This window comes from Pan paniscus, chromosome 6 (genome assembly GCF_029289425.2).
Source record: "Pan paniscus chromosome 6, NHGRI_mPanPan1-v2.0_pri, whole genome shotgun sequence".
NCBI lineage: Eukaryota > Metazoa > Chordata > Mammalia > Primates > Hominidae > Pan > Pan paniscus.
In genome coordinates, this window is record NC_073255.2 from 183,632,851 (window position 1) to 183,649,149 (window position 16,299).

The following is a 16,299-nucleotide window of genomic DNA, read 5'->3' on the forward strand; positions in this document are numbered from 1 at the left end:
AATAATTCTTCTTTTGAAATATCAAATCTGTCTTTTATTTATTTATTGCCCCTACCACCACATTTGTGTTGACCTTCAATTACTTGTTGCTAATCTTCTTGCTCCCAGTATGATTTCCCATTGCCCTGGATCTCACTAATATGGCTTTTATTGTTATTTCTTAACAACAAGAACAACAACAACAATACATGCTATATTATTTTGTCTCTAATCAGACAGAAGCTGTTAAAACATTTATGATTTTTTCAACATAACTACTTTCTCCCAGTCAGACTTGTGTCTTTATTCCTATTCCTTGTGTATTCCTGAACACCCTTGGTTCATGTTTCCCGAGAATCTACAATCTTAGTTCAAAAATTCATTTTACCAATAAGCGCATCAAATCCTTTTGTGAGAGACATACAGGGGAAAGGAAAAGTATTTTTTTTTAAGTCCTAGAGAGGTTACCCCTACAAAGCAAAATTTCAGCATAACTATCCCTGGACTCTGGGTCTTATACCCTAGGTCTGAAATCCTCCTTTATGCCAACCTATTCTTCAATATATCCTATGCCCTTTCTCTCTTGTCTTTCAAACACCACTCTGTCCTTCTATGCAGCTGAGCTCTAACTCTGTAGAATTTGCCTGATTACATAGCCTTCAGGGAACTCCAAATATAGGTAAACTTACTAGTTACATAATGCACTTCTATAGTTCCTTTTAATGCTGCCTTTTGCAATATCTTTTTAGATTTTATTTTAGGCCTCATAGGATTGCAAATGTCTTAGAGACAGTGTTTCAGGAGAGTTTTTTTGTTGTTTTTCTAAATATTGACGTAAAACCTAGCAACATGCTAAGCATATAGTTAATTTTCAAGTTGAAATTGTTTGGTGGCTTTTGTTGAGTATTATTTAAGATCATAAATTTTGGATTAACCCATATCCAATTGTAGATTTAATTCAAGTGATTTTGGTCAAGGATTCTAATTGTTCTTGCATTTGAAGTCAGAGAACCCAATAGAGATCTGAAAATATAGCCATGGTTTAATGGAATACTTGGTTAGATTTTTAGATTCTTTGTAAAACTAACAGCTGGCTAGAAAAGTACCTACAAAGAAAATGTCTTTTTAGAAATTTTTTTTCTGATGAAATTGTGTCAGCAAGATGCAATGAGGATGCTCTGTTAAGTGTTAAAATTCAAGACCTACTGCTCAAATAGTTTCGTTTTATGGATTACAGAAGGGTATGGCTATTTTTAAAAGGCAGTGGTGGTACGCAGCTCATTTGAGAAAACCAAGAAGAGCACAGCAGGAATCGTCACAGAAGAACATCCCAATTTTTAAAACATGTAATTGTCCATGTTATAGACTAAATATTATCCATTATGTGGATTGCTGGTACCATCTAAAGGTTACATAAAATTGTTTAAATGCGGAGGAAATCTTTCAGTATACTTCTCATAATTACTAGGCCTTACATTACACATTTTGTATTTCGGAACGCAGGAATTTGACCGGGGAATGCGGGTTGGATAACAGATCTACTACAAACTTGCATTTGTGATGCTTGGATGAACTTAAGCCAGTGCTTTCAATTCCGAAGCTACTCTGTATTTTTTTTTTTTAATTAAAAACATCTCTCGCTCTTTACTTTGTATTAGTAGTGTAACTTTAAAACATCATTATTAAAGATAATTTTTTTAAAAGACAAAACTCCTGGTTTTAGATACAAGCAAATTCAGTCCTCAGGCAAAGAAGACAACATACTAACAATGTAATATAATGCCTGTGTTGCATCTTTTCATGATTTAAAAAATAATTTTTAAAATTTCTATTTGTATGATTTTAAGATAATTTAAATCTGAAAGATAATATCTTCTAAAAGATAAGGCTAAAACCTCAAGTTATCTATTATAGGGACATTTAGAATGCATATTTGTATGATTTTAAGATAATTTAAATAAATCGAAAAGAGAATATCTTCTAAAAGATAATGCTAAAGCCTCAACTTGTCTATTATAGGGACATTTAGAATGCATATATGAAGCTGAAACTGCTCATGTTTAAAATAGCACAAGCTTTCATTTATTTGAATTATATCCTCTAAAATATAATAGTTTCTTTCTTTAAATCTTCCTTGAATTATAACATTTTCTTTTTCATTAGATGGTAATTTTTTGAGAGTCGAGTCTCTGGTTTCACACATCCTTGAATATCCCATATTATCTTGCTCTAACTTATGAAATAGATAGTTTGTAAATCCTTGTTGAATGATCGTTATGTACGCCTCCCAAAAAATCCATTTGTTCTCCGCTGAGAGGAAAAAAATAAAAAATAAAATAAAAAAAAGACAATGTGAACTTTCAGTATCAGATAAAAATTCATGGATAATTATTCTTTTGACGGAATCTTCTATAATGAAAAAAACTGAATTAACATGTCTCTGATCCATTGAACAAATTCTCTAAATGTGTCTACTCCAATAAAAGGTAGAAAACCCTGACCTCTTCACAACGTGTTCAATTGTTCTTCTTCTCTCACTAATGTTGAAATGTTATCTTTAAATTTCTAATGGTTTTATGGGAGAAAATGTGGAGGAGAATTTTAGAGAGCAAGACATATGGTTAGATGCTATAAAAATCATTTATTGTAGAAATTAAATGCAAAATATTGGAACTCATTTCAATGTGTATGGAACACAACAGTGGATGCCATTTAGTCTTTCATTCTTTTAACGTATATTTACATGGATGAAAAGACCCACAGAAAATCTGACCTGTTTTCCATTTAAAACTGGACTTATTTTCACATTAAGGGTAAGGAAGCAGCTTTCTTCAAATTATTTACGGTGTAAGAAATCACAAGCCCTACCATTGGATGACATTTGTGTTTATTCTAGTAGATAGAGGACATGATTGTTTCTAAAGTATTTTTCCCAATTTTTAACATACTATTTCCTTTTCCAGGCATTTCCTGGAAATGTTAACTCTGATGGTGTGGTCCGGCACGAATTACAGCATCCGATTATTGCCCGCTATGTGCGCATAGTGCCTCTGGATTGGAATGGAGAGGGTCGCATTGGACTCAGAATTGAAGTTTATGGCTGTTCTTACTGTGAGTACCGTATTGTTTAAATTTGTGGCAGGTTTTGTCTTTATTTAAATAGTAAGCTGCTTTATTTTAAATTATTTAACATTACTTGCTTTCTCTGACAATAAACTACCTTCTCATTTACATATGTATGTATCTATGCATAGATACATATATATATAATAAAAGGTTGTTTCTCTATTTGCATGTTATAAATGTATATTATAAACACGTAGAGAGACTGACATGTCATATATCTTAATTATACTTTAGGTTGAAGATTTGGAAAGTTTTTTTTGTTCAATAGACTAAATAATAAAGCTTATTAATAAAATTGCCTTGTCTTATGAAATATTTAAAAAGGGGAAACCTATATTGTTATCTATGTATTTGGGTCTTTATTATGGGTTTTGAAAACATTTCGAAGAACTTCCTTCGAGTTCACTAAGTATCCCTCTTCAGTTATGCCTATTCTTATACTAAAGCCAACCACTGGGTTTTAAAGTCAATGACGCTTTCTCTACCAAATTTAATTTATTTTTTCAAATTGATTTGGTCATCGAAAGAGGTTATTTTCCCTTAAATATATTTTAAATCTCCCTTGTTATTTCTTAAATACATTATGCATATATCTAAGGATTCCAACATATGAATTTGGGGGATTATAATTCTTCTGTCTATTGTTTCTGCTAATTTTTGCAAATGGTACTTGTTTTCTCCTCCTCCTCTTCCTCTCTCTTTTTCTGCTTATCCTGTTTGCCTGTCTGTCCTTTTTATCCTTATCCTTATGCTTATCCATATTATTTACTGTGACCTCAATTTCTTTAAAATTTTATCTGTGGAAATTTGTTTGGGCCAAGGTTGATGGTGAATTCTTCTTGAGAGGATATATCTTTGCTTATTTGCTTCTGTGAAGACGATACCAACACAGAACTGCTTTCAAGATTATCTCCAGTTGTGGTTGTTGTTTCTTTGTGAGACTGCTAGATAGTATAAATTTAATCTACGAACACGTGATTTGCAAACATTGGCTTCAAAATATGAATTCCCTAGTAAAATATACTTTCCTCATTCCCGGAAATTTTTCTTCCTGCTGTTACAATTCCCTGGGGGAACAAAGATGCTGGGTATGAACAAGGAGGGGAATTGGTTTCTCTATGTTTTGCAAAAAGTCTCTTATTAGCCCCTTTCCTATTCATTCCTATAAACCCACAAAAATGAGTTCACACTAAGCAGAAAATTTCAAATGCCTCCACTGGACAAGCTTTCTAAAATGCCCTAGACACTTAGTATTTTATATAAAAGAATATATGAAGCTTTCACCTCTGTATACATTTAGTAACAGAAATTGGTCAAAATATTAGCTATAATAGTGCCCGAATACTGTCTTATTAATTCATAGGCAATAGTGTTATGTGCAAACTACAATAAAGGGGTCATGGAGGTCATTTAAAAATTCTCAAAAACTGTTTATTTGGTTACCATTTTATTGTAGCAGATAAAATTAGTAGAGAGACAAAAGATTTAGCTCTTCAGGAGAATGTAGCTCTTTAAAAGGAAAATTTAGCATTTCTGGTAAGGCCCAAAAAGAGGTCTAACATAAATTAGAATCCTTGGTCCCATGTGGCCTAGTCATTCATGAACAGAGTGTCATGTTCTCACATAGTCTTGCTCTCAGCATAGCATCATGACGGGAAGGCCAGAAGAAAATGTGATATTTTTGTGACCATCACAAATTTTGTTAAGAGCCACGTTTAACTTTTAGTAAATAAATACAGACACACACACACATATATATAGGTATATATACACACACATATACATACACACACACATATACGTGTATATATATATAAAATCCTTCATGGAGACTACGTGTATATGCAATTTATTTTATTAGCAATTATTTAATGAGCACTTTTCATGTGTGATAAATATATTAAATGGTAGCATTACCACAGTAGATGAGAAAGACATGGTCTTTGTGAGATGAAGTGGGACAAATAATTTAATAGAGTTAATCATAATAAAAATAGTAAAAGTTAAAATTTACCCAAAAGCACATAGCCTGAGTGATAGGTCTGAAAGGGAACCCAGGTAGTCTGGTACAGTGCCAAAGCTCACTATCACCGTTCTGTTTTTAATCCCAGCAAAATAAGCACCCACCTGACCATCCGCAGTTTAATCAAAACATCATGTCAACACCCCGCAACCACTGAGCAGGCCTTCTCCCAGTTACTGCAACTCCTTAAACGTAAAAATTCACCTGATTTGTATCACCAAAGATTAGTTCTTGTTTTTCAAAAAAATTTCACACAGATGGAGTCATAAAAGATGCATTATTTTACACTTGACTTCTTTAGTTACAAATCATATTTCTGAGAATTATCTGTGCTGATATTAGAGATATTAGTTTCTTTTCCTCAGTATTATTCTATCTTGTGAATATTCTACAATCATTTGTTTATTTCATGCTGACGAATGTTTGAGTTGTTTCTAGATGTTGGCTATTTATACAGAATTACTAAAAATGTTTCCGATGGGTATAGACCTGGGGCGGTAATAACAAACTAGCATATATGTGTGTTCTCCTTTGGCCAATAACAACACAAATTTTTCTAATTTGGTTATATCAATTTAAAGTCTCCAATGCAATTAACTGGAGTTCCTGATGCTTACAAATTAAGATATTTAGTATTGTTTAAAAGTTTAGGCCGGGCGCGGTGGCTCACACCTGTAATCCCAGCACTTTGGGAGGCCGAGGAGGGCGGATCACGGGTCAGGAGATCGAGACCATCCTGGATAACACGGTGAAACCCCGTCTCTACTAAAAATACAAAACAAAATTAGCTGGGCATTGTGGCGGGTGCCTGTAGTCCCAGCTACTCGGGAGGCTGAAGCAGGAGAATGGCGTGAACCCGGGAGGCGGAGCTTGCAGTGAGCCAAGATTGCACCACTGTACTCCAGCCTGGGCGACAGAGCCAGACTCCGTGTCAAAAAAAAAAAAAAAAAAAAAAAAAAGTTTAGTCATTCTGGTGAGTGTTTGTCATGTCTCATTTTAGTTAAGTTATGTTTCTTTTTTTTTTTTTTTTTTTTTTTTTGAGACGTAGTCTCGATTTGCCACCCAGGCTGGAGTGCAGTTGTGCAATCTTGGCTCACTGCATGCTCTGCCTCCCGGGTTCATGCCATTGTCCTGCCTCAGCCTCCCGAGTAGCTGGGACTACAGGTGACCGCCACCACGCCCGGCTAATTTTTTTTTTTTTTGTATTTTTACTAGAGACGGGGTTTCACCATATTAGCCAGGATGGTCTTGATCTCCTGACCTCATGATCCGCCCGCCTGGGCTTGTTTCTGATTTTTGAAAGAGGTTATACTTATTGGTCATATGTATACCTTTTTTTTTAAGTGTTCAAGAATCTTGCTCATATTTCTATGGATTCTCATTTATCTATCTATTTATATGTCTATCATCTGTATAGCAATCATCTATTTGATTGTTTTAAGTAGTTTTTGCAGGCAACTCTTCTTCATTCTCATTACAATTGCTAGACACATATTTATTTTTGAGGTGACATTTTTTTAACAATAATAATTTTAAAGCAAACATTGTCAATGAAGTTACTTAAGAGTCCACAGGTGTAGACTTAAACTGTGACCACACGTTCTGTAACTGTTACAAGTAGATTTATAAAGTTGTGAGTTTGTGCTGTCATGGGCTTTTCCATCAAGCCTGGGCTTTGACAATTACAAGACAAGAAGGAAAAATAACTGAAGCAAATCAGGAAGCCAGACTTTTCTACTGTATAAGTGCCTTTGGGGGGAAATCATATAGCTTTGGGAAACTGTATTAACATTTACATCAATAGATGCCAGTGGAGTAAGTAACTTAGCAACACAAAATTTAAAAAGTAGCATTTCAGTTGGATATAGTAGGTTGGGTAATGGCCTATCATAACATAAAGCCTTTATTCTTGGAAGTTGTACGCATATAAGTATTTGCAGATGTGACCAAGTTAACAATCATGACAGGGAGAGGCAATTGACAATCATGACACGGAGAGGCTTTTTTTTTTTTTTTTTTTTTTGAGATGGAGTCTCGCTCTGTTGCTCAGGCTGGAGTGCGGTGGCGTGATCTCGGCTCACTGCAAGCTCTGCCTCCCGGGTTCACGCCATTCTCCTGGGGAGAGGCAATTTTACATTAGCCAGGTGGGCCCTAAGTGCAATCACATGTGTCATTGTAAAAGGTAGGCAGGGAGAGATTTCACAGATGGGAAAGAAGGAGAGAATGTGAACACCTTGGAACCGGAGGCTGGAGTGATATGGCGATAAGCCAAGGAAGGCCAGCAGCTCAAAGAGGCAGATTTTTCTCTTGAGGGAATGTGATCTTGCCAACACATCGATTTCACTCAGTGACGCTGCTTTGGAACTTCTGACCTCCGAAGTTGTGAAAGAACAAATTTCTGTTATTTTAAGCCACTAAGTTTGGGATAATCTGTTATAGCAACAACATGAAACTAATACAAGTGTCAATATATTTTAGAAAAGAAAAGACAAAAATCGGCCTGAGCAATGATCTCTGATGGAACTTTCTACAAAGATGTAGATGTTGTCAATATGCTCTAGCCACTAACCATATGTGGCTACTAGCATGTGAAATATAGCTAAGACAACTGTGGAACCAAATTTTTAATTTAATCTAATTTTTAATTCATTGAAATTCAAATTTAAATAATGTGACTACTGGCTACCATATTAGACAGTGCAGCTTAGAGGAACCAAAACATCATGTATGTTTTTCATGTCTTTTTATAACATAAAGGACCTATAAAAGTTACGTTTTAAGTGTCAGTCTCTATTGTTTTTTCTTAGTTTGGAAAACAAAAATTTAATCATCCTGGAAACTGTCTTTACTATCAATAATGTAATAACCAGTCATCTTACTAACCACACAGTCTTAGTCTGTTTTGTGTTACTATAACAGACTATCTGAGACTGGGTAATCTAGAAAGAACACAGGTATATTTCTTACTGTTCTGGACGCTGGGGAGCTCAAGGTCAAGGGATCTGCATCTGGTGAGGGCCTTCTTTTTCCATCATCTCATAACAGGAAACAGAGCCCTCATGACCTACTCATGTCTTAAAAGTCCCACCTCTCAACACTGTTGCATTGGGGATTAAGTTTCTAAAACATGAACTTTGAAGGATGCATTCATACCACAGCATACACCAAATGTCCACATAAGATTCTTTTTCATTTATTATTTTTGAAGAATGAAAATTACACTTATCTCTTTTCCAAGAAAAATATACATGTTTATATTTTAATATATATACATATGTTAAACATATTTGTTACGAAACACTTTCCAAAAGTTACTTCGATGTAAATTTTCTATACTAGAGTTCAAACTAGAATGAGTCCTTAGAAGTTGATACTCTGTGTTCTTGAGCTTAGTGAACTGTTGTCTCAAGAGCTTTGTTTGGATTTTTCAATGAGAAAAGGAATCATATAACTTTGAGTGGGGAAATGTAGATTAGACACAGCCCCCCATTTTGGCTTCCTAGAGAATAGCAGTGCTGTGTACTCTAGGGTCTCAGCAAGGAGAAACGTAGTTTTGATCCTGCCTGTGGAAGAGAGATGAATTCTCTAATCTGTCTGGAAACTCCTGAGAGGGTGTTCCTGGGATCTATCTTAAACCTGCAAGAGAGGGAATGGGGCTTCTTTCACTGCAAAGTTTGCCAGAAAACTAGAGAGAGAGAAATCACAATGTGAGCACTGTTTCTGTTTGACTGTGTGTCTGGGGCAACTCCCCTTGTGTTTGTCATCTTTCCTTTGTGCAGTTCCTCCATGATCACTTTGTCATCTGAGAAATGAGGTACTTCTCAAGGTTGAAATAAGACGCTGACTCTATTCCAGGTGGAGAATTTCGTTCCAGGCCACTGCTTTGAAGCCTTTAGGGCTTCTATTGTTCCTACTTCCTGACTTGTCTTGCATATAATATGAATTCCAATTTCAATAAATCTAAACTCATTTGAAATCATTCTGCTTCCTCTACGTTTGGTTTTCCCTCAAGTTTAGTTGAAACAAGTGCATGCAGTTATTTTTAAAACTTAGCAATATGTCCCATGCCTTTTGATTCAGTGAGCTTTCTCCCACAGCACAGACACTAATCTTCTTACGCGATACCAGTGGGACTTCATAAAGCAAAAGGAAGAGGTCTCAGATTAATAATTTCAAAAAATCATTTATGGCTGCATTACTCAAACATTCATTTTAAAAAGCCAAACACAGTGCATTGATTAAAGTACTGAGCATTTTTGATGGCAAATACTTAATTAGCTTTTAGCCAGAGTCCTCTTAAAAGTAAGGACGGCACCTTGGGAAACCAAGGTACACACATCGAAACTAATTTTTATATAGGCTTTTAATTTGGATGAATAAATAATAAAACCTGTATGTCATTCAATGCAAATCATGATGGAAAATTGTGTTGCTGCCTGAGAAAAAAAGAAAACATATCAGGAGAAGTTAAATACAAATAAATAAAAGACAGTGTTTGGTCCTTTTCATGCTGTGTTGATAGCACGTCTGCATCTCTAGTGAGAATACCCTCTTCTAGGGTCACACACTAACTCCCCTCACTCTCATTCTTCCCAGGCAAGAGATGCTGCCATGTACAGATGTGTTAGTTTCCTGGGGTCTCTGTAAAACAGTTCTGCAATCTTAAGACGAAGTTTAAGACGATGGAAAGGTATTCTATCATGGTTCTAGAGGGCACAGTCTGAAGTCAAGGTGTTAGCAAGGGTAGTTCCTTCTGGAAGCTTGGAGAGACAAACAGTTCCATGTCCCTCGCCCATCTCCTGGTGGTGGCCGGAAGTCCTTGGTGTTCTTTGGCTCGTTGCTGCCTCATTTCAATCTCTCCTTTGGGTTCATGTTCACATGAACTTCTTCGCTTTTGTCTGTGTCTCTGTGTCTTCACATAGTCTTCTTCTAAGGACATCGGTTATTGGAATTAGGATCTACCCTAAATCAGGATGACCTTATCTTAACAAGTTATATCCACAAAGACCCACTTTTGAAATAAGGCCACGCTTTGAGGTTTTGGCTGGACATGGACTTTTGGAAACACTATTCAACACAATATTATATATACATATATATGTGTGTATATATATATATAAATCATTAAGAATTTATGTTTACATCAGTTTAAGCGAGCAAAAAATAAAAAATCAGTTCTGGAAGTCAACCTGTGTGTTCCTACTTAAATTAGATGTTTAATTTTGTATCATACAGAAGCATCCCAGATACCTATATTTTGTGTTGATAATTTCTTCAATTTATACAGTGAAGATGTAACGCATTCAGGCATTTAGAAACAACCTAAAGCATAAACCCTGCCCTCAGGGAGACGAATTTTTGGCAGAAAAAATGAATAAGTTAATAGTTTAAATACTCTATGATAAATGCTATGACAGAGAAGGAAGCCTCGCCTATGTTGATTAATGAAATAAGGTTTCACTAAGAAGCAACAGAAATTAGGGGTAAAGGAGCATTCCAGACAAGAACTAACATTTTCAAAGACTAAGAGACACAGAGGTAAGAACATAATTTATTTCATATTTGGAGTTTTTAGTTAGCAACATAAGTCTCATTTCAGTGTACATAAATATATAAATTATTATGTTGCTTAGAGGATCAATATATTTGTGACAGATTTGTTAATCTTATTAATATTAATAAGAATAAAAACATTGAGTTATACTATTTTGAAGGCATTTTGCTAATTTTAAATCTTAAGTGCAAATCTGACCATATTACATCTGGGCTGACTACACGTTAATGATGCTACATTGCCTATAAAGTCCAAGCTGTTTGTTTGAAATTTAATTTCTCCCCACCCACTGACTACCTCTGTAGTCTTAAATCCTGTCATATTGTGTTTTATGCTCCAAATATGAATACAAGCTATATTTCCTAATACATGAGTGACCTGCTTATTTGACAGGCATTCATTGGAGATACTTTCTCTAACCAAAATAGCCTCTCCATCATCCTTTACCTGACCAATCTTTTTTATCTTTCAAGATTCAGTTGAAATGCAATCTTTAATGAGAATCATCTGAATTTCCACAGTGAGTCACGTGTTTATTTTCATATGAATATTTATCAGATATCATATACCATTATATTACATAAATATTTCCAATGGAATATTTAACAAAATAATTCAAAATAAAGTCAACTGCAAGATACTGGGAGGAGGAGACAGCAAGTGTCACCTTATTCATCATTAGCATCCCCTTAAATGGCAGGCTCCCTGTACACAATAAATGTTTGCTGAAGTGAACTGACATCAAATGTAAATGATACAGGCGTAATTTATTCCCTCAGTGAAAACTGATTACTATTTGAGGATGCATAGATTCTTTTATTGGTGGAACAGGGTATGATTATATTGTATCATATTGAACAGTGCCTAAGGGGCCTACAAAATATTGAAATAATTACCAAACTAAATATAATAATAGATGTTCAAACAGAGCTATAGACAGCAAATAACTCAGTGTTTTTTTCTAATTTAAATATTTGTGTAACTTGTATTATTATTTCTGGTTATTATTTTAAATCATACTTTTTTGAGGCTGCTTCGTGGATTACGTATATGGATTGCTTATCAGAGGAAAAAAAACCACCCAAGATCCAGAGTAATGTGAAAATAAAAGTAACTTAACATAAAAATAGATTTAATAGATATCACTGCCAAGTTATACAAGATAAACTGATAATTAAAGAGGTAATTAAAATTGTCATGTATTATATGACATATTTGGGATATGCTATGTTTCTAAGTTTTCATGTTATTAGATTTAAAAAAATACCGTAAGTTGTAACCAGAAATGTTCTTGCCATTAAGAGATCTGGAACTTAGATTTGAGCACGTGTAGTATTCTTTAGTGCTTTTAAGTATAGTTTGGGTTTCAAACTAGAATTGGAGTGCTTTGTAATAGACAGCTGTGGATTGTCATTCAGTGTCAGTTTGAGATAATGACTTCTTGGTCTGTACATATAAATATTATTGTAGGGATAAGGCTAATGATGAAAGCCCACACGATAGATACTACCACATAATTTGGGTATAAGCCTTTTTTGCAGGGGTTGGCTAAGGTAGATAGCTAGTGGATCAGATACTCAGTGGATCTCATTCCTGGGTTACCATTTGAGGGTGACATTTGAAATGAACAAATTTAAAGCATGGAAATATATGTTCTAATTTTTTATTCTATGGGGAAACAGCTATCAGTATTTAATTGTTTTTTTTTTCTAGTGTAATTTGTTTACTTGGAAGAAACTTACAATTGACTTTGTTCAGTGAGAGAACATGGTGAGGCTACCTTTATATTTAGGAACAAGACAGTTACAATTGGCAGCTAGCTTATATTTTGGAGAACTATTTAATATGTCACTGATATAGAGTTGGAGTCATATCATATTACTGTAAAATCTAAATTTAAATTTGCTCTCAAGAACTTTCAAAGTTAAACTGACATATAAAATCAAGAGTGTCGATTTAAAAGCAAATTAAAATTTCTGGCAGAGAGTAATATGCAATTAGACCTATGTCTGTCACTCTGAAATATGAATAACAGTATACTTTCTAGAATAAGGGAGGGTATAACTTTTATTATACATATTAGTCCAAAATTTTTCATAAAATAATTGCCCAAGAAATGTAAACATATTAAAACAAAAGTATATATACACACATTTTGGTGCCTGGTTAAAGAGAAGAATAAGGTAATGAAAAAGAACTATGTTTCACTGTGGTTTATAAATAAGATATTTTGATTACTACAAAGAGGAGCCATATGTGTACTCTATAAGAACTTCAGAGCTGAAAAGTTCCCAAGAGACCATCCAGCCCAATCCCCTATTTTACTAACGAGGAAACCAAAACCCACAGCGTTATGTGACTTGCATAAGCGAATTAATCGCAGACCTAGAAATCCTGCGTGACAATCTAGAGCATAGCTTCCTCTCTGACATTTAATATCTCTCTCCTCTGGTTAATTCTTCTGTTTCTTCTTCACCCATAAGGGCTTTTTATAATCTTAGTGATGGCCCACAGAAAATACAATTTTGTGAATTCTAATGACCATAGAAATGCTTTGGCCTATCAATTATCACCGTAAGAATATATAGGAGATATCCAGTAAGAAAAGTATCTCAGTAGTACTGTGCATTCCACATGTCCAGCAGAAAAATTTAAATGACTAATCTTCATAATGTACTCATGGGAGAACAGCTTGCAAATAAACATAACTCAAGCTTTAATTGCATTTTGGTGCAGAAAGTTTATCAATATCAGTTAGTGTATTTTCTCAGGTAATCTTACCTCCTGAGATACGTTAACTACTTTTTATATATATGTTAATTTTTATTTATGATAGATGATTGCAGAGAGTACTAAAGCCTAAATTACAGTTATACAGTCCAACAACATTTCACTTATAATCCGTTTAATGTGAGGAAAGCAATAAAATTTAAAATGCTGCAAATATATATAAGTGATTCTTTTATTAGCTTTTATTCTTGTGTTGTTAGTTTTCATTATCACCTATTTAAATTAGCTAGGGAGAGAAGAGCAAACATTTAAGATGGCAGTAATTATCCTCATGAATTAAAAGTAACGACATAATAAAATAATTATTTAGTATGCACACTTTAAAAATTTCAAGCAATTTAAATTACTTGAATTAGAAATCAGTGATTTTCAGAGATTAAATATTCTTACTCCTATCAGAATAGTATCAGATCTTTTATAGTTAGACTTGAAAAGAAGTAATCCAGATTTTCAATTTGAGATTTTTATATTTTCTATGCTTCTAAATGAAGCATATATATTTTTCTCACATGCTCAAAATACTGTCATATTAGGTTTTTCACCTTTCATGCTTGTTAGGCTGGACAGGAGGAGTTAAAGAAACTGTCAGTGTTCTCTTTTATTACCAATTAATGGGGGAATAATCTCAAGAATTAAAGAAAGCGTTCAACCCGTACCAATCATTTTGTAAACATCTGAATACTCTACCCTCAAGCACCCCCAAATAATAATATTTGCTAGGAAAAAAGTCCTTATTTATGGAATGTTTTTAGCAAGATATCCCTGTGTTAGGTTGCTTATGGTAAACACTTAGCAACTTTAGATTTATGATCACGGCTCTATGGAAAATCACTTATCAGCTAGACGACCGTGGAGGAATGAAATGGAGATGCTTCATAACCGAAATGCTTCTGTGTGAGGCAATAAACTGCATAGCTTATTAAGGACTGTCCCTATTACTCTAGGCCAGAGAGCACATGTCTGATGCAAGAAGAAAAAGCCTGAGGAACTATGCAGTGTGTATCAGATCCCACCTTGCTTTGCTTGTTCCTCTGTTTTAATTACCTCCTCTTTATCCCGTGGGTAAGGGAGGATTCCTGTCCTGGGGTTATGGGTATGACCGAACACCTGACACCTGACGTAAAGCAACTGAGACCAACAGCAGTTTATTAGTGGCATTTCCACACAGGCTTTGAGAGAAAGGCATCTCAAGTCTTGCAGGGGACATGGGGGTTGTCCTTGGGAACAGAGTGAGCAATCAGACACTGCGGGAGGCAGGATTTGTTGTATCAAGAGAGTGGTCTTCCCCCTGGTTCCCACTGGAGGATGTGATTGGCTTGTTCGAATAATTCTGTGGGTGTAGGGTAGGAGGGAACGGAAGCCCAGTACTCAAGGAGAAGTGGAATATGCTTGATCCCCGAGGGAAGCAGCGTCTTTTTATTGGAGGACATATCCGCAGGAACAAAGTTGGGAGGGGAGCTTGCAGTGAGGTCATTGGAGACCCTCCAGGCTTTTCCCAGATGTCAAAGCACACATAAACTGGGCCTTATTTTTAGGCCTTATACCACAAGCTCTTAATGTTTTATTTTCTACAATTATTAATAATCTTTGGCTCTACGTAAGATGTTTGCTTTGTGTAAATTTGATTTGACAATCCGAATTTAATATCACCGTATAGGTTGCATTAATTACTAACTTTAGCCAAATCAACAACATGTAAAATCCCATATAAAATTTTTTCTTCCCTGTTATCAGAACAGAAAAGAAAAACTTCCCTGTTTTTCTTCCCTGTTATAAAAATTATTTCTTCCTTCTTAACCAACCATTTATCATGTCTATTTAGCTGTATGTGCTCTTTTAAACTTGCTGTGTTGGCTGTATTTGTGTATCATAAACATAAACTAGAAAATGGACAAGTAGCTTCCTAAACTTTGAAGTGCAAATGTTTTATTAAGGGAACAAAAAAACCCTCTTTCCCATGGCATTGCACTTCCATAGAAAATATAATTATTTCCCCCAAATCCTTTTACAGGGTTTTGCTATGTTCCAAAGGACAGGGACTGAGCTCACTTTGATTTGAGTTGGACTCTGAACATGGTTGGATTAACAGCCTCGGTCATTAATCTCTACTCCAAATTTCAGCATGCTGTGTCCATCTATTACAGGTGTGGGTGTGTTTTTTGTTGAAACAAAATAACGTATACTTACTAATGCTAAAGTTAACGAAAAAAAGCAAGGTTAGTAATTTTTGCAACAAAACCTACCCAGTGAGGGTCCCAGAAGGCTATCTGAGTAATACAGTGGGGCAAATGGTTTCAATTCAATCTCTGGATGAGCTTTGTTTGTTTGTTTGTTCATTTGTTTGTTTGTTTTGGAGACATTCTCACTCTGTCACCCAGACTGCAGTGCAGTGGTATGATCATGACTCACTGTAGCCTCGACCTCCTGGGCTTAAGCAATCCTCCTGCCCCAGCCTCTGAAGCAACTGGGACTACAGGTGCACACCACCATCCCTAGCTAATTTTTTTTATTTATATTTTTGTAGAGATGGGGTTATTTTTTTTGGTTTGTTTGTTTGTTTGTTTTCCCCATGTTGGTTTTAGACTCCTGGGCTTAAGCAATCCTCCTACCTTGGCCTCCCAAAGTGTTGGGATTACAGGTGTGAGCCACTGCACCAGGCCAAGATGATCCTTTTCAACAGCGTCTAAGTTAAAATATGCTACAAATTTATTTAAGATCTTGCTGTAAAATAAATCATTTGAAGTCGATATCATGAAACAACAGGAGAATGCAATGTGTTTCCTCCTTTGTCAACCAACAGTGTGGACCCAGCCTGGACTTGCCCACA

General features: G+C 35.1%; 1 protein-coding gene across 1 annotated transcript in view; it reads left to right on the plus strand.

Moving 5' to 3' along the window:
- The window catches only part of CNTNAP2 (contactin associated protein 2), a 2,297,635-nt gene that overhangs the window by 924,257 nt on the left and 1,357,079 nt on the right, over positions 1 to 16,299 (plus strand). The window contains exon 4 of the mRNA XM_003820514.5: positions 2,943 to 3,090. Coding sequence (XP_003820562.5) covers positions 2,943 to 3,090 — 148 coding nt within the window. The remainder of the gene's footprint in view (positions 1 to 2,942; positions 3,091 to 16,299) is intronic.